Consider the following 19629-nt stretch of genomic DNA (forward strand, 5'->3'; position numbering starts at 1 on the left):
GTGTGAAGACCTAACTCGGGTAAAGACCTGCGAGTCTACCTGCGCGAGTCCACCGAGCAAGGCCACTGACAAGGCAGCCCGTCCTACTGCCTCACAAAATGTGCTCCCATCACATTCCTGTCATCTCCGGTACGCACAGAAGGCGTAAAAACACACATAGGCGCCAGGACCATACTAACCTGCGTCCTCTTAAGCAAGCCACGCCCACTACTACCTCATTCTCTGTTGGGCTGTGGAACTGCCAGTCGGCGGTTAATAAAGCAGATTTCATTGCCTCTTATGCAAATCATCTCTCACTACAACTACTGGCTCTGACTGAAACCTGGATTAAACCTGAAAACACTGCTACTCTGGCGGCACTTTCAAATAATTATTCCTTTACCCATACTTCTCGTCTCTCAGGACGAGGAGGTGGAACTGGCCTATTGCTTGCGAATGGCTTAAAATACACTCCACTATTACCTGCAAACTCATACAACTCGTTCGAGTATCATGCCACACTGGTTAATACTCCATCAAAACTTACTGTGGTTGTCATCTACCGTCCTCCTGGACAAATGGGCGAGTTCACACATGAACTTGACATGCTACTGTCTTCTATCCCAAAGCAAGATTGCCCCATGCTCATTCTAGGGGATATGAACATCCATCATGACAGTACCAGCTTCACAGACTTCTCATCCCTCATGCAGTCTTTCGATCTGGAGCAGGTCCCCAGCCCCCCAACACATAAAGCTGGCAAACATCTAGACCAGATCTTCACTCGTAACTGTGACACCGACTCTTTAACTGTCACTCCTCTACACCTCTCAGACCACTTCTTCATGCAACTCAACGTTCGCATTTCGAAAAAACCCACAGCTACTCCTACTATGGTCTCGTTCCGCCGAAATCTTCGAGATCTCCCAGCAGACCAGTACTCCTCGCTGGTGACTGACAATATGCCTCCATTAGGCTCATTTTCATCACTCAATGTTAATGATGCCACTGATACTCTTTGCTCCACATTAAGCTCCTGTTTGGACGACCTCTGTCCTCAAACATCTCGAGCCATTAAACCAAGCAAACCGCAGCCATGGCTCAAAAATGACACGCTCAGGGAACTACGCTCCAAACTCAGAGCTGCTGAAAGAAAATGGCAAAAAAAGCAAAACCAGACAGACCTAAAAAACTACCAACTGCTCCTGGCTTCTTTTTCAGCCAGCCTCACTGCTGCTAAAGCTGAATTCTATCACAAAAAAATCAGCTCCCTCACAGACTCCCGGAAACTATTTGCTACATTCAAAACACTACTCAACCCTCCACCTCCTCCTCAGGCTACCTGCTTTACGGCTGAAGCTCTTGCCTCATTCTTTACTGGGAAAGTGGCAGCTATCAGCAGACAGTTTACTGATGCGACATGTAGCAGTCCTACATCATGCTCTGCTGCCCGGTATCCCTCTACCGAAGGCGTCGCTTTCTCCTCGTTCGCTCCTCTCACTGAGAACGAGACACTGGCTCTCCTAACGCGTAGCCGTCCTACTACGTGTCCACTTGACCCGATTCCTTCAGACCTTCTGCAAACCATTGCCCCTGCAATCATTCCGGCTATTACTCACACGATCAATGCCTCTTTAACATCTGGTGTGTTCCCGACTGCTTTTAAACAAGCACAGGTCACACCACTGCTTAAAAAGCCTTCTCTCAACCCCGCCCAGGTTGATAACTACAGACCGGTCTCACTACTGCCTTTCCTTTCTAAAACATTAGAAAGAGCAGCTCTCAATCAAGTCTCTGGCTTCCTCACCCAAAATGACCTCCTGGACCAGAACCAATCTGGTTTCAAGAAAGGGCACTCTACTGAGACGGCTCTGTTGTCTGTGACAGAAGCGTTAAAAACTGCTAGAGCTGCAGGACAGTCCTCAGTGCTCATTCTGCTGGACCTCTCGGCTGCTTTCGACACAGTCAACCATGACTTCCTCCTAGCTATACTCTCGAACATGGGGATCTCAGACAATGCGCTGTCATGGTTCAGATCGTACCTCACTGGGCGCTCGTTCAGGGTCTCATGGCAAGGACGGCTGTCCCTAGCCCACTCGTTACCCACTGGGGTTCCCCAGGGTTCGGTACTGGGACCTCTTCTCTTGTCAATATACACCACCTCTCTAGGTCGGGTTATCCGCTCACATGGTTTTTCCTACCACTGCTTTGCTGACGACACTCAGCTATACCTGTCGTTCTCACCAGATGATCACTCAAACTCTGCACCAATATCACAGTGTCTCTCAGACATCTCTCATCACCTCCAACTAAACCTCTCAAAGACTGAACTTCTGGTCATACCAGCAAAACCTTCTATTCAACACAACTTTGCCATAACCATCGACTCTCTCTCTCTCTCACCGACAAAGGTTGCTAGGAACCTGGGTGTCATGGTTGATGACCAGCTTCTATTCACGCACCATGTGGCTTCAGTTGCTCGATCCTGCCGCTTTGCGCTTTACAACATCGGAAAAATTCGACCGTTTCTGACACAACAGGCCACCCAACTCCTGGTACAAGCTGTGGTAATCTCACGCCTCGACTACTGCAATGCCGTACTAACTGGCCTCCCGGCCTGTGTAGTAAAACCACTACAGATGATTCAGAATGCAGCAGCACGTTTGGTCTTCAACCAACCAAAAACGTTTGTGAGGAGAAGTGAGCAGGCGAATAAAGGACTTTTTTATATTTTATCTGGCTGAAAATTTGCATGCAGGTAGACATAGTCGTACTAAGAAATATGAGTCGGTTAGTTGGTCATTGTGTTTAGAATATTTGACGCTTTTAAGCATTCTACTTTACATAGTCAGAATGGGCCCGTCGACGGGTCCGCTAGAGGGCACTTCTGCAGTAACATGTTAAACAACAATAACATGTTTCATGCTTGGTCTTTGAGATTAAGGCTGTGACTGAAATGGCTCCCTATTTACTAGTTAGGGCACTATTGAGTATGTCAGCCATTTTTATTTGAGTGTCGGAATCGTAAGGGGGAATTCGAGAGTGATTTTGAGGGCACTAAAAACTCCCATAATGCATCATGATTTATATTAAACATGCTGCTTACTAAGCGAGCTGAATGTGTCCCAAAATGCATTGCGCTACTAAGCAACAGCTGAACAAACGGAGCCGGCAGCGAGCCATCAGGGTTGCCAGATTGTTACAGTGGGATTCACATATACCCAATTCACTGGGTAAAACGTGTTTAAAATCCGGCAAAATACTGAAAAAACCACCCAAACAGCTGATGTTCATCATATCAACAATATTACAGGGTTTATTCCAACATGATCTTAAATAAAATACCTCAAATATCGTAAATATCACTAATTACAAAAAACGACATTTAAATGAGTTTATCTGCATGTTTGTATTACAGGTGCTGGTCAACGAATTAGAATAATTTGAAATAGTGCAATCATGAAATTCTTTGAATGCATTTTTTGTGCAGAAAGCAAATCAGGTGTTCACCGCACCTGTCCTACTCGTTAGACTAATCACAGAACTCGTTACCTGGAAAAAAAATTGCTCAGCTGAGCTTTCCAAAAGGCCCATTTAGGCCATTTAACTGTGACACTGTTGTTTTATTGAATTAGAATAATGGAGAAACCGTTTCATTGAATTAGAATAATTTTTATTATAATTACAATCATCACTTTCTCAGTATTTTGTGGCTGCCCCCTTGGCTTGTATGACTGCCTGAAGTCTCCGCGGCATCGATTTGACCAGCTTGTTGCAAGTTTCCGCACTCACAGCTTCCCAGGCAGTGGCGATGTTCTGCTTCAGTTGGTCCAGCGTAGTAGGCTTTCTGTCGCGAATTTTCCGCTTGACGATGGCCCAAAGGTTTTCAATGACATTGAGGTCAGGCGAGTTGGCCGGCCATGCCAAAACTTCAAGCTGTTTTTTAGTAAACCAATCTTTGGTCGACTTTGCCGCATGAGCCGGTGCAAGATCCTGTTGAAATATGAAGTCTTCTTCGCCGAACTGTTCCTCAACAGTCGGAATCAGGAACGTTTCCAGAACATCTTGATATACGGCAGCATTGACAGTCTTCTTGAGGAAGCAGAGTTTCCCTACACCTCGAGCGGACATGCATCCCCAGACCATAACGCTCTGGGGAAACTTGACGGATCTTTTCACGCACTCGTGGTTGTAGGTTTCGCCACCACGACGCCAGACACGAGGACCTTGGTCACCGAAGGAGATGCAGAAGCGTGATTCGTCACTGAAGACCACTTTCTGCCAGTCTTCAGCAGTCCACTCGCCGTGTTCTTTGGCCCACTTCAGCCGTTTCTCCATTTGTTTCTTGTTCATCATCGGTTTTACTGCTGGAACGCGAGATTTGAAGCCGAGTTCGCGCAGACGACGGTAAGTGGTTGATCTGGAGACGTCAGCGCCGGTCTGCTTGTTCCACAAGTCGGTGAGCTCGGAAGTGGACTTGAACCGGTTGCTGACTGCGATCTTTCTCAGCTGCTTGTTGTCGCGAGCAGAAGTTTTGCGGACGCCGGAACAGTTGGTGCGCTTGCTGAAGTTTTTCTTGAGAGCTTTGCAGACGGAAGACTGGCTGATGCCGAGCTGCTCAGCAATTTTAGTTTGGGTCAAGCCTTGTTGGCGAAGGGCTTGAATTTGAGCCACTATTCCGGTTGAGAGGTCGCGCTGCTTACCCATGATTGATTTTACAACTTAGAAATTCTACTCAACCCTGACTTTATACTGCACAGTGAACACTCTTCACAGAAAACCAAAATTCGAGCATTCATTCAAATTCAATGAAACGGTTTCTCCATTATTCTAATTCAATAAAACAACAGTGTCACAGTTAAATGGCCTAAATGGGCCTTTTGGAAAGCTCAGCTGAGCAAATTTTTTTCCACAAAAATTTTTTTGAATGCACAAAAAATGCATTCAAAGAATTTCATGATTGCACTATTTCAAATTATTCTAATTCGTTGACCAGCACCTGTACATATGTTTTGTGCATTGTACACACGAACCAAAAAAATTAAATACAATAACGTTACATAAAAATAAGCTTGTAGCAATGAAAGACATAAATACTCACATATAATAACGAACAAACACAACTTCAAATTTCAATCAGCAGGACTAAAAGCTCTGTCTCTGCCAGGTTAGATATCTAACTACAACACTGATGAGTTCAATTTCCACAATTACAACTCGACATTTGGCATGAAACCACCCCATCTGGCAACAGTGCGAGCCGGTGTGCGCTGTTAATTTTAGGTTTTCTTCATGTAATTCAATAATGTGAGGATTATCTTTTAAACAGCGTAAATATAACAGACATATAAATGACTTCATGATCAGCTCAGAGCTTCACTATCTTTAATTCAGAGCTCAGCTCAGTGTGTTTATGGGGTTTTAAACACGGCTCAACCTCTCTCTCACCTGTGTGTGTTTATGCGACCGGTGCTGGCGCATGATAATGACGAGGTAGTGTCCGAATTCACTCCTGTTTTACCACTACTTAGTGAACTACTCCCTAAATAGCGCTACACTAATGAGGGAGTAGGGAACCATTTCACAGCCTAAGTCTATAGGAGCACGTTAACACTCTTTTGGTTTTATCAGTATCGTGACTGAGAGCAGAGTATGCTATTAATCCCATCATTTTCACGCTACACAATCTAAAAGTGTAGGCCTGCATCTCTTCTAAAACTAGAGTCTGAGAAACTTGCTGAAGTTGCTGCAAACTATTATTTTCCCTGAACTCTATCAGCTCACCTGTTTCCAGGGTCCGGTCAGAATGCGAGTGGCAATCAGCAGCACAGAGGGAAAAAAAGCCACAGCTGATATTTACTCAGAGTCTTCAGACCCAGCCGCAGTGGTGGTGAGCAGCAGCAGCAGCCTCGGACAATATTTGCGGATCTCTCCTGCAGTATCCCCATTTGCTGTGTTTGTTGTCCTGGATGCTCTGGCCTCTCTCTCTCTCTCTCTCTCTGAGAGCTATCTCATGTTGTGTTCACTGTGCTGCTGCTGCTGCTGCTGCTTATCTCTGTTCTTAATGCTTATCAGAGAGGCTGCACAGGTGGGGATTTTTTTCATGTTTAAAGAAATGTGCTTTTTAAGTTCACATGCTGGAAAAATATGTAGCTGAGCTCTACACAATAGATCAGTGGAAACATCAATAGAAATGTTTCAAAAAGCAAGGAGTTTATTAATTTTATTAATTAGGTTGTTAAGTTTCTTTGATTTTACTAAACTGAAAACCTCTGTAATATAATCAAGAGGAAGATGGATGATTACAAGCTATCAAACCAAGCTGAACTGCTTGATTTTACTACTTGAAATTATCCAAAAGCAGTGTGGAAGATTGGTGGAGGAGAACATGCCAAGATGCATGAAAACTGTGATTAAAAAAACAGGGTTATTCCACCAACTTATAATTTCTGAACTCCTAAAACTTTATGAACAATATGAACTTGTTTTCTTTGTATAATTTGAGGTCTGAAAGCTCTGCATCTTTTTGTTATTTCTGCAATTTCTCATTCATTTTTTGCAAATAAATGCTCTAAATGCCAATATTTGTATTTGGAATTTGGGAGAAATGTTGTCCGTAGTTTATAGAATAAAACATGTTCATTTTACAAAATCAGAGAAACTGGTTTAGAAACTGAAGTGGTCTCTTTCTCTTTCCAGAGCTGTATATGGTTTTTTATGTTCTTTATTAAAAGTACTTCACTGGCATCATTAATACAAACAGAACTTGAGAACTTAAAGAAAGAAAGAAAGAAAGGAACTCTAACTCTAAATGAATATACTCATTAACTACACCAGAGTTCCTCAGTGGTTTAATGAGCTCAGGTAGGTGTGAGTGTGTGGGACAGGCATGAAAGAATGCATACCCTGCGGTGCTGAAGAAGGAGGAATGCCTACTCCTGTCCTTAAGGAACTGTTTCAACTCCAAAGCCTTTTATTTCATTTTTAGTTTTTCCTCTTTCAGCCCCTAGCATGATTTACAGCATGAAAATCTTAAAATGTATTTCAGCTTTATGCTGGATTTATATTTCTCAGATTTACAGAAGTCATTAAGAGACTTCATGAAACTACTCAAATGAAATAGGGAAAACTTAGATAACCAAGAATTGCTGAGATAAAGAGAAAACAACTTATGTATCGCTTATGAAAATCAAAATCAAACCAAAAAACTAAGTATTCAACCTTTTTTCTTGCAAAATATTATAAGGCTCACGTATGATATTATTTTTAACTCTTAACTGAGGAAGGTCATGGTCGCTCTGTCTCTTGCTAAGCTGTGCTGTCTTTCTCTCATTGGCGCTGGCTTTTTCTCACTCGCACTGTCTCTCCCTCTCTCTCACTCACTAACTTGCGCTGTCTCTTGCTAACTCGCACTGTCTTTCTCTGACTCACGTTGTCTCTCCCTTTCTCTCCCACTCTCTGTCTTTGTCACTCACTCGCTAACTCGCGCTGTCTTTTTCTCACTTGCTCTGTACCTCCCTCTCTCTGTCTTTGTCACTCGCTCGCTAACTCGCGCTGTCTTTCTCTCACTCGCCCTGTCTCTCTCCCACTCGCCCTGTCTCTTGCTAACTTGCGCTCTTTTGATAACTTGCGCTGTCTCTCCCTCTCTTTCACTCGCCCTGTCTCTCGCTAACTTGCACTGTTTCTTGATAGCTCGCGCTGTCTCTCCCTCTCTCTCACTCGCTCTGTCTTTCTATCACTGCCACTCTCTCTCCCTCTTTCATAACTCTCACTAACTCATTAGCTCACACTGTCTTTTCTCTCACTTGAGCAGCTCTCTCACTCATGCTGTCTCTCACCTGCTCTATCTCTCACTTGCGCTGTCTCGTGCTAAGTTGCGCTGTCTTTCTATAACTCACGCTGTCTCTCCCTCTCTTTCACTTGCGCTGTCTCTCGCTAAGTTGTGCTGTCTTTCTCTCACTCACGCTGTCTCTCCCTCTCTCTCAATTGTTCTGTCTCTCGCTAACTTGCTCTGTCTTTTTCTCATTTGCGCGGTCTATTTCTCTTTCACTCACTGTCTCATGCAAACTTGTGCTGTCTTTCTCTCGCACACTCTGTCCCTTGATAACTCGTGCTGTCTCTCACTACCTCAAGCTGTCTCTTCTCTCACTTGCACAGCTCTCTCACTCATGCTGTCTTTCACTTGCTCTATCTTTCTCACTTGCACTGTCTCTCGCTAACTTGCTCTGTCTTTTTCTCATTCACGCGGTCTATTCCTCTTTTACAAACTGTCTCTTGCTAACTCGTGCTGTCTTTCTCTCACATGCTCTGTCTCTTGATAACTCATGCTGTCTCTCACTACCTCAAGCTGTCTTTTCTCTCACTTGCGCAGCTCTCTCGCTAATTTGCGCTGTCTTTCTCTCATTTGCGTGGTCTATTCCTCACTCACTGTCTCTCGCTAACTCGTGCTGTCTTTCTCTCACATGCTCTGTCTCTTGATAACTCGTGCTGTCTCTCATTAACTCACACTGTCTTTTCTCTCACTTGCGCAGCTCTCACTCATGTTGTCTCTCACTTGCTCTATCTCTCTCACTCGTGCTGTCTCTCGCTAAGTTGCGCTGTCTTTCTCTCACTCATGCTGTCTTTTCCCCTCTCTCACTCGCTCTGTCTTTTTCTCATTCGCACGGTCTATTCCTCTCTCACTCAGTGTCTCTCGCTAACTCGTGCTGTCTTTCTCTCACCGCTCTGTTTCTTGATAACTCGTGCTGTCTCTCGCTACCTCAAGCTGTCTTTCGCTCAGTCGCACTGTCTCTCCCTCTCTCTCTTGTCTGTCTTTCTCTCACTCAATCAGTCTCTAACTTGTGCTGTCTTTCTCTTACTTGCAGAAGTAAACCACACTGCACTATTAATACACCCCCCGATCAAAAATACAGGGAACTAGCAGCATTAATTATAATCATGATTATTGACACCAGTAGTAAAATTTAATTGGATTTTGTCAATGTAATAAAAAGAACTCTTAAAACTGAAATGAATCAAGCAATATTCATAGGATATATATATATATATATATATATATATATATATATATATATATATATATATATATGTGTGTGTGTGTGTGTGTAGTTTAATGTATATATGTAGCACAAGCAATGATTTCTGGTTTTTAATAAAGTGTCACAAACATGCTCAAAGTTTTATCACTGATCAGCTGAAGATTCAATCGCAGTACAGCATTAGGAACCTCTACAATTCCATGCCGAGACATGCGGCATGCTGTGCTACAATAAATATTGCACTTATCAGTGTAATTTTTAATCAATTATTGTTCCTGGTAACCTCTATTATCCTTCCAATTTATATTAATGCTTGCAATGCTTTTTAAATGGGTTCTACCAGCACACTAATATAAATGTTCTTGTCTTGTGTGAAAGCTCCCACTGCCAGACAACAGCTGAATAATAAATGAGCACTGCTTGAAGTTGGGAGTCAGATCAGATGTATTATGCACACATAAACATTCAGTTCACACATACAGTCCTGTCTCAATAACAGTGAATGACCGATGCGATGACCTTACTGAGTTGTTGAATTATTGTTACATATTTACATAATGGATACACATGTATATCCACCTACTAAAACCAGCGCAGTTGCTTCTCTTGGGTCAAGAGGACACGGCGAAGTGCTACAAAAACATTGGCACAGTGGAAGGCTACTTGTTCTGTATTGTATTGTTAAAAAATAGGATTTCTTTTTTTGGTCATGCATTATTAAGACCTTCACTGCTACCTCTGTGTTGGATAACATAAATCTACTGTGTGAATGTTTTGGATGAATGGCAGCATTTTTCTAGTGTAATTAACTAGCCTAGCCTAGCCTATTAGCTGCAGCAGATTTAGGCTGTACATTCTTAAATATAGAGGTTCCTCAAATGGTTCTTTGAGGGATTCCATAGGAGAATCACTTTAGGACCCATTAAGAAGCATGTTTGTAAAAGACTTTTGGCTCTATGTGGAACCAAAAGTGGTTCTTCTATGGCATCCCAGGCTCAAACAACCATTGTTGTTTGCACCTGTAATTTTAAAAGTAGAAGTAAAAAAGTAGAAAGATTAAGGCCCAATCCCATTTCACCCTTTGCCCCCAACACTTCACCCTACCCCTCTATTAGGAGTATGGCGTCTTAATTCTTGCTTGGATAGAGGAGTAGGGTGTAATGTTTGGGCTAAATGGCCCTCCAAATAAAAATAGACTCACAAATGCAGTATTTTATTTGCTAAAACATAAAAAAACATAAAAAAACATAAAAAAATCACTACCCAGGCATTCTGGGCCAAATTTCCGGTCTAGTTTGAATCTAGGCCAGATTCTGGCCCTAATGCGCAGCTTATGCCAACACCCCAGTTGCTGAATTTTAGGGCTGGATGATATTGGAAAATATGGGCATTGTAATATTTTCCATTTCTTCAATATACAGCTCTGGAAAAAATAAAGAGACCACTTTAGTTTTTGAATCAGTTTCTCTGATTTTGCTATTTATAGGTATATGTTTAAATAAAATGAACATTGTTGTTTCATTCTGTAAACTACAGACAACCTTTCTCCCAATTTCAAAATACATATTGTCATTTACAGCATTTATTTGCAGAAAATGTGAAATGGCTGAAATAACAAAAAAGATTATTTTCAGACCTCAATAATGCAAAGAGAACAAGTTTATATAGTTCAGAAATCAATATTTGTGATTTTTTAAATCACAGTTTTCATGCATCTTGGCATGTTCTCCTCCACCAGTCTTACACACTGCTTTTGAATAACTTTATGCCACTCCTGGTGCAACATTTCAAGCAGTTCAGCTTGGTTTGATGGCTTTTGATCATCCATCCAGTTTTTTTATCTGGTAAAATCATAGAAACTCATCATTTTTAAATGGTCTCTTATTTTTTTCCAGAGCTGTATACTGTGATATTAATTAATATTACATTTCTATCAGATTTTATCAGAAGTCATTGGTTAGCATATTGTTTATCAGTTCAATTCTCTGATCATTTGGAGCTAAATTTGCAAAAAGAAATTGTCCATAAAACTTTCATTTCATTTGGTCCATTCAATATAGTATAAGAATAGTAAAAATAACAGGGTTTCAATCGTTTTCATTTTTATTTGCTCTGAATCTGAATTTCAGGAAAAATGAGAACTCCTGATTTTCTGAATTTTCCACCTTTTAACTAGAGTGGTTGTTTTGGTGCAGAGGATAACACCACCGCCTGCTTGTGAGCTACCATATCATATGGGAGACTGGGGTTCAATTCCCAGTCTGGATGACTATACTGTGGTACACCAATAAGAGTCCTTGGGCAAGACTCCCAACACTACATTGGCCCAACTTTGTAATATGAACAGCCTTGAGCAAAATGTAAATGTTACAAATGGTAGGCTTCTGGGCAAAAAAAAAATCTTCTTTAATATACTTTCACATTGACACTAAATACTGGAATGATATATTGTACAGCCCCAAAAAGTATAGTATGGGAAACAACCTGTGCCTCAATTGCCAACTCTCCTGTTGCCAAGTTTAAACCACATTTGTGTCGTAGCCCACACCAGCTGAGCTGGTTTCTGGGTAGTAGTTTGTGTCGGTAGTTGGCTAGCTTGCCAGATAAATTTCCCATGGGAAACTGCGAACAGGGTGCTAAAGAAGAGCAGGGTCAGCTACAGAGCATCAATAGTAGCCTGTTAATGAAGATTATGTTATTTTGTTATACATTTATGTATTTGATGGCATAGATGACATATTGGTTTTGTGAAGGGCTGTCCCTTTTCTTAATGGGAGATTTTCAACCACTTCCCCTTGTATCTCAATTCCTAGGAAAAGGGTGGCACACAGAAACAAGGAGTAGGAGTAAAAATGAGAAATGGGATTGAGCCTAAAGCCCTACATGGACGTGATTAGTTTCTCAGGGGGTCCTGTGGTGATTTTCTCTGTAATTTTATTCCCATCTGGATTGACCATGTATGTATTTTCTCTGACGTCCCCTGAGCAAATTACAGGCTAAAATTACCTACTGTTTTTCGCTGAACTCCGTAGTCCTCCGTTAATTTAATAAATTATCTATTTGTCCACTGCCATGCACCATAATTACACTTTGGGCGCACGTTTCCATGGAGATCCACGTAAAAACAACAGGAGGTGGAAATGGAGGAGCTACTGAACAAGATGTCACGTGACACTGGTCCTCCTGTTTTTTCAAATGCAGTCCAGATGCATTTTTAGTAGAAGTGTGAAATATTTTTCACAAACATCCCCTTGAGAAACTAATCCGGTCCAGAAAGTGCTTAAGAGTGTACTGTAAAAGATTAGATTGTAAAACACAGACATTCATATTTTAATTTTGTAATATTATAGCTTGTGTGCTTGTATAGTGTGTGTGTTTGTCCATGAGTTTAGCAGTATCATTGCTATTGACAGCAAATCCACTGTCCTATTGCTGTTCTTTTTTGTTGAAGCTATCACTGCTTAGTGACTGATGATGCAAAAATAAAACTAAACTTAAATAATGTCAGTTTAAATAGAGGTTTAAATAAATTAAATAAGTGAACAGTCATTAAAAATAGAAGCAGCCGGGGTGTGTGTACGCATGGTATATATATGGTTACAGGGTATGCACTGTCCAAGTATGCATATCTGTGTACGGCACGGCATGTTTTATGGTATTTTTAAACCCTGTCCCGACCAAGTGCCAAATCAGTAGCAACAAGAGCTCCATCCATCATTCTTCAGTTCTCTTCCCTTCCGTCTTGTACAGTGTGGCCCAGGCTGAGCTTGTGTCGAGAATCTTGTTTCCAGAACCTTCCGTAGATCTAGCTCTCAGCCGGCCAACCCCATTGGTGGGTCCTATGGATATGGAGAGAAGTCCAGTGCCCCTCATGGGGATGAGTTCAGTCCCGTTTTAGTCAGTAGACGGCCTTCAGTTCCTGACCCAGCTGATGGGCACCCAGAAGGCCTCTCTCTCCAGCCGCTCGAGAATGCTTCGCAGCTCTGAGCAGGCGCTGGCGGAGTCTTCTTTAATCAGGACCCGGTCCACCAGGTGGCCGTACTGCTGCTCGATCTGCTGGGCTGACTGTCGCATCTCCTGCATGTCCTCCTCCTGAGAAAGACAGAAGAAAGCAGTGAGATGTTACAAACCATAGACATCATATACATAGATGCCGCTTCGTCTGACGCCATCTGTTAGAGCTGGCAGCGTGGACGCCATATTGGCAGAGGCAAACCTGCGCCCCCAGTGCATTAATTTACAATGAGGAAGGGTTAAAATACACCTATAATTATCATAACTCTACCAATTTTTACCCGATTTTCACACGGTTTGGTTTGTTACAAACAGCAGAGATGTAGTATGTGTATGTAGATGTAGTATGTGTGTTTATGTACATGTAAATATAAAAATAATTCATTTATACACTTATTAATATATTAATATGCCGTACCATATGTCTGTCTTGGTTAAAGAGCATAATACAAAGTATTTCAGCATAAAAGCTTATATTTGTAATGTGTGACAGCGTTTCTGTATCATTGCTGCATCTCTGCTGTTTGTACCAAACCAAACCGTGTGAAAATCGAGCAAAAACTGGTAAAGTTGTGATTATTATAGTTTTATTAAACAATTTTAAACTTTTCTCAGTGTACATTAATGCACTGGGGGCGCATTGTTGCCTCCTCCAGTATTGTGGCCACGCTGACACGCCAGGAGGCAGGTTATGTGGCGTCTATGTATAAGATGTCTATGTTACAAACGACAATGAAGTGGGGGAATAGTCAAAGCTATGGGTGTCCGATGGCTCTAATTCAAGCCAATAAATGCCTTCTCAGAGACTCACTGTAATTCTCCCATGCTCTCCCCCTGCTGGCGAGGTGGCGGCACTGCGGCGTCTCCGACTCTCAGGGATCCGTGGCTTCACAAAAATAACGTAGGGCTTGAACTCGGCAGTCCGCAGGGTGTGCAAGGCCTTGTCAAGAAACACAAAAAGAGAAAGATTGTTAAATCAAGTGAAATGTACTGTAATTACATACAGCTCATATTACAGCCCTTTACAACCCTTTACATGTCATCTAAGAACATAAGCAAAACATGCTGAGGGGAACCATAATCCCATAATAACTAATAAAAATGAGACAAAGAATGAGTGCAGGAAACACTAGAAAGGAATAAGACTCAAGAAGAACCACTGAGAGGAGCCAGCATTCAAAAGGAGCAACTATTTGATAGCAAAAATGACTGAGAAGAACCTAAACTCAAAATAAAGATCTTCTGATTTTCTCAATTAGATCAAAATAAAGTCTGTTGCATAATCAGGATGATCTCACCTCAATCTTAGCTAAATAATACTCAAATAAGAATATGATCTCCTAATTTTTCCCAAAGATCTCATATATTTCTCATTTCTGCCCAACCCCCCTAACATTTAGGCCCTGGTGTTGATATGATGCTGTTCTTTTCTTCTTCTAAAGGGGCTTTAGGTGAAAGATTTCAGGCTTTAGGAGAACAATTTCAGAAATTGAGGAATCAAGGTTCCAAATGAGAAATTTAGAGAACTACAGAGCTACAGAGAAACCAAGATTTAAACTGAGAAACTCTTTAAAAGTATGAGAAAGAACAACTAGGAAGAACTAGGCCTCAAAACAAGGGGAAGAACTACTGCAGAAAACCAGCAGTCAAAAGGAACAATTATATAGGATCATAAGAAAACAAAAAGCAACCAAGACTCAAATAAAAAACACTCTTAAAGTATAAGAAACAAGAAAGACTAGAAAGAACTAAGACTCAAGAGCAAGGGGAATAAGCAATAAGAATTGCCAAGTCTTAAAAGAACATCTCTGATAGCATAAGGAAGAGAACCAAGACTCAAAATGACTCAAAAATTCTCTAGCAATCATTCTCTTTCAATCAATATAATTAATTAATTTATTGGTATGCTTATTTGTCCTCATCTGGACATGCATTGAATGCAATGCATAGAAATAAATTTGTCCAAATTGCATACATTTGTAGTACTAAACAAAAATACAATACATCTAGGCTGGCTCTAAAATATTATACATAGAAAAAATCTGTGTGAAATCATCTACTCATTTTAATACATTCAGCCTCTCTTGCTATTGTTATGTCAATCTAATCATGTGACACAAGATTACCTCATACAGAGCATCTCTACAAGAGTAATCACGGTGGTTCACTAGTGATTTATTTATCTTTCAGTGAGTGAGTGTAAGGTCCTGCAAGTTCATCTTTAAGTGTGATGCTGCTCTATTTTCTGTTCAAGAGCTTTTACCAGATGAAAACAATGTACTTTCAGCATGTCTGGAGTGCTGTCAAAACACAAATGAAGCACCAGGGGGCAGCAGATTTGCATTTGAAGAGATCAGTGGAATGAAAGACCCCTACTTGAAGAAGCAATTTTGGTTTCTTTCTTTCTGAAGTACTGAAGCTTCATCTGGCTTTGCATATAAAGTGTGCGGGTTTAGGAAGACTGATTGGACGCATTGTTCTCCAGCCTGAAAAATCAAGAAGTCATCCCAAAAAAATTTGGATAGAATATAGAATGTGTCATGCAGAAATGTGTGTGTGTGTGTATTTTAAGAGTGGAAAAATTAGGCTCATCAGGGTTTTTATTTGCCGCTACTCTGTTAAGGCCATTTAATTTTATTTTTTTTAATTAGTGCTGACTATATTTAGAAAATCAGACTAATATTTTCAGGTAAAATTCAAGTTGAATTAATAAATCAAGAGGCAAAGATAATAAAAAATGTGCTGGCCTGTAGTTATTTAATTAATATTTGGTGTATAAATTGATGTATAAATATAATAGCTTTTAAAAGCCTTAGATAAGCACAGCATAACACCGTCTTTTCTGTTGAGCTTCCGAAAGCCGGCCTACCTCAGGCTGCACGTCCACCAGGCACATCTTGTTCTTGGCTTGAACAGAGCGGATGGCCTCTATACTGGTTCCATACTGGTTCTCCTTATATTCTCCATACTCTATGAACCTACACAGCAGAAAGAGAAGAACACAGAACAACACTTACAATCAACACATAACAAAAGAATTTACCTTCTGTTACAAGACAAGGCAAAGGCCAGCAGATAACTAAGGCATGAAATACAGCTTCAGACTGTATTTAGAATTTTTTTTTTTTTAAAGCAGACAGAGTTGGCAGCATTTTCCATTTTCAGGAAGTTTTCATTTTGCACCAATTCTAGAGTTTTTTGAATTTCCACCTGTTTTGGGGATTTTTTTTGTTTCCTCACCAGTTTTCTGGGTTCCATGTTTGTTTAGTTTTTCCCCGAACGTATTTTTATGATTTTTTCGTTTTCCCATTCATTCTGTTGTTTTGTTTGTTTTTCAAACAATTTTGGTATTTTTTTGTTTTCCCATCCAATCTGGGATCTTTTGTTTTTTCACCCATTATTGGGATTTTTCTTTTTTCCATCCATTCTTTTTTTTTGTTTGTTTTTCCACTCATTTTGGGGATATTTTTGTTTTCCCATTAGTCCTTTTTTACTTTACAACCATTTTTGGGTTTTAAGTTTAGATTTAGTTTAGTTTTTAATGTTTAATTTAGTTTTTAATTATTTCCTTTTAGTTTAGTTTTGGAATGTTTCATTTATTTCTATCTACAAAAATTTGCTCCCCAATTTTCCCCCAATTTTCTGGGTTATTATTTTTATTTTCCCATCCATTTTCAGTATTTTTTTCCGGCCATTCTATGTTTTGTAGCTTTTTTCTCCCACCTGTTTTCGGAATGTTTTGTTTTCTCATCCATTCTGTTTTTTTTTTTTGTTTTTTGTTTTTTCCACCCATTTTGGGATTTTTTTTCGTTTTTTCCATCCAATCTGGAATATTTTCTTTTTTCCACAAATTATTTATTTAAATTTTTCCCATCCATTCTATAGTATTTTGTTTTCCAATCCATTTTGGAAATTTTTCCTGTGTTTTTTTTTTTTTTTTTACTTTACAGCGGGCCAATTCGACCCACAATCTTCATATTAATTTACATGCCACACCAACCACGATAAACTGCATTAAATCAATTATTCTAATCTTCTTTATTGCCACTACATTTTTATAATAAAACCCTCTGACTGAGATGACAGTTAAAATACCCCCATTGTTGAACTGCATATGAAAATATGAATAGCTTATAACTTGACACACAAGAAGAAATGTGATTATGCAATTCAAGTGACTATTACTAAATTCTTAGTGTATTCAAGCTAAAAGAGGAACTTCCCACAAATCAGTGTTTGGTGTGGGGTTTTACCACGCCTCTTCTGCTTCAGCTGGCTGATGTGTACTTTTACTCTGAAAAAATCAATGTCAGATCATCAGAGCAGAATCGGCCAGTGTTGGGAAGGTTACTTTTAAAATGTAATCCCTTACAGATTACTGATTACATCACTCAAAATGTAATTTGTAACGTAATCAGTTACATTACTTCAAGTGAGTAACGTAATCTGATTACTTTGGATTACTTTAAATATTGTCATTTTTTAAGCCTGAATGAATGTAACAAATAGATAAACAAATAAAACAGCCTTTTCAATCACTCTATAAAAATACTTATGAAACCATTTCATCAAACAATTTTATAAAACACTTCTATAAATTGATGATAAAACCATTTAAAACCAAACAATGTAACAACAACCGTAAGCTATCTATTTGCAGGTTTGCCTCCAGTGTAATTTTGACAACAAATTGTGATTTAGTCTTAGTCATAGTCTTGTGACGAAAATAGTATTTAGTTTTAGTCACAATTTAAATGTAAATGCTTTTTCATCAGTTCCCTTGAATTATTAACTCTACATGTATACAAAATGAAACGTTTAATAACCACTTGAGTAATATTGTTAATGTTTGAAAGTGAAATATATTTATATATGATTTAATGTATATTATTATTATTATTACTATTATTATTGTAGGTGTGTGACTATACATATTTTACATTTAAAATTTTGCTCTAGAAATCAGGTCATAAAACATCTGAATAGTTAAATTATAGTTTAAACAGAGCTGTAGATGCAAAAACTTTTAAAGGATCTAGTTTTATCTCCAGCACTAACCCAGCACTCCTACTGGAGCTACAGTCTATAAATGAACACACATTCACACACTGTCCTGTAGAGATGCTCTCAGGATGTACAGAGAGACTTCATGAGTTAAAGTGAGAAACTTATGAGAAAGGGCTGTAAGGAACTTTACACAGACTTTTGGGTTCATAGATTCACTTATTTTATTGTTTTATTTTCGTTATATTATTGAGTTCCTTTCTGACCTGCTGCTGATTTAACACTAGCTATATCTTTCCCACTGTGAGACTAAACAGATGATCGGATCTTAATGAGTTAGGGTTCTGTATCAGTTCTGTGTTTTAGTGCACTGCTGAGTTAAACACATCAGCTCATGAAATAACATCAGTATTAAAACGCGGATCTCTGCATGGAGATCTGTGTTACTCTGGTCTGCAGAAGCTGAAAGATTAGTGGTGTTTTTACCGGTAATGGAGTCGCTCCACGCGGTTTACACGTTATCTTGTTTTTCGCGACGTCAAAAGAGAAATATATCGCCTCTCCCCTCTCTCTCTCTCCCTCTCTCCCTGCTGAACTCTGTCGAGCTCCGTATCGAGCTCCGTATCGACAGTTTAATTCCGCGCGGCGCTGCTGCAGGAGAGGCGGGTACTCCACCTTCGCTAAAGTAGCAGTGATTGGATCTCTTCCTAACTGGTCCCTACCTTTCACAGACCTAAATCAGTCTGATTGGATTTCGTCCCTGCCAAACATTTTCGTCTCGTTTTTATTCGTTGACCAAAATGTCAGTTAATTTCGTCTCGTTGTGTGAGCATGGAGCCGCTGTGAGCCGCTGCCCCTCCTCCCTGTGTGTGTGTGCAGCAAGACGGGAGGAGGGGCAGACAGTTCCCTGTCATATCAGAGCGTATTCACCGCAAAATGTTATTTGCGTTTTGTCAGTGTTGGATTGGAAGAGCAAAAATAGGAAAGTACCGCAATGTAACCCTTTTATTTTAGCAGAGTAACTGTAATCTGATTACCACTTACTGAAGCAGTAACTGTAACGGATTACAGTTACTTATAATTTGTAATCTGATTACGTAACGCCGTTACATGTAATCCGTTACTTCCCAACACTGGAATCGGCTTAAGCCTTCAGCGCTTTAAAAGCTTAAAGCTGTGCTCTTTCACTCACTTGTTGTTCTGGGCGTCAGCGTCAAAGGCCTGCTTGGTGACAAAATGGTACTCCACACCCTCCTTCTCATGACTCTTCTTAGGTCGTGTGGTGTCTATAGAAGTGCAGAAAGATACAGATTAATTCAACATGAATTATCGGAGATTGAAAGTGGCCTGAAATTACCTGCCAGGTGGATGGGACATCCCAGCTAACAGAGAATGTTATAAGGATGTTTATAACGTTTATATAAAAAAAAATAATATACAATATCATATACAAAAAAAAAGAGACCACTTCAGTTGCTGAATCTTTCTCTCTGATTTTGCTATTTATAGGTACATGTTTGAGTAAAATGAACATTGTTTTTTATTCTATAAACTACGGACAACATTTCTCCCAAATTCCAAATAAAAATATTGT

General features: G+C 40.0%; 1 protein-coding gene across 3 annotated transcripts in view; it reads right to left on the minus strand.

Annotated features, from left to right (window-relative positions):
* Positions 1–9112: 9112 nt before the first annotated feature.
* Positions 9113–19629, minus strand: part of mpp3a (MAGUK p55 scaffold protein 3a) — a 51364-nt gene continuing 40847 nt past the window's right edge. For all 3 annotated transcript variants that reach the window (XM_022672932.2, XM_022672938.2, XM_022672935.2), the window contains 4 exons: positions 19228–19321; positions 15901–16009; positions 13843–13971; positions 9113–13109 (listed from right to left, as the gene is read on the minus strand). In XM_022672932.2, the coding sequence (XP_022528653.2) occupies positions 12930–13109; positions 13843–13971; positions 15901–16009; positions 19228–19321 (512 nt within the window). In that variant the 3' untranslated portion in view covers positions 9113–12929. The remainder of the gene's footprint in view (positions 13110–13842; positions 13972–15900; positions 16010–19227; positions 19322–19629) is intronic.

Source organism: Astyanax mexicanus, chromosome 19 (assembly GCF_023375975.1).
Source record: "Astyanax mexicanus isolate ESR-SI-001 chromosome 19, AstMex3_surface, whole genome shotgun sequence".
Classification (NCBI taxonomy): Eukaryota; Metazoa; Chordata; class Actinopteri; order Characiformes; family Acestrorhamphidae; genus Astyanax; species Astyanax mexicanus.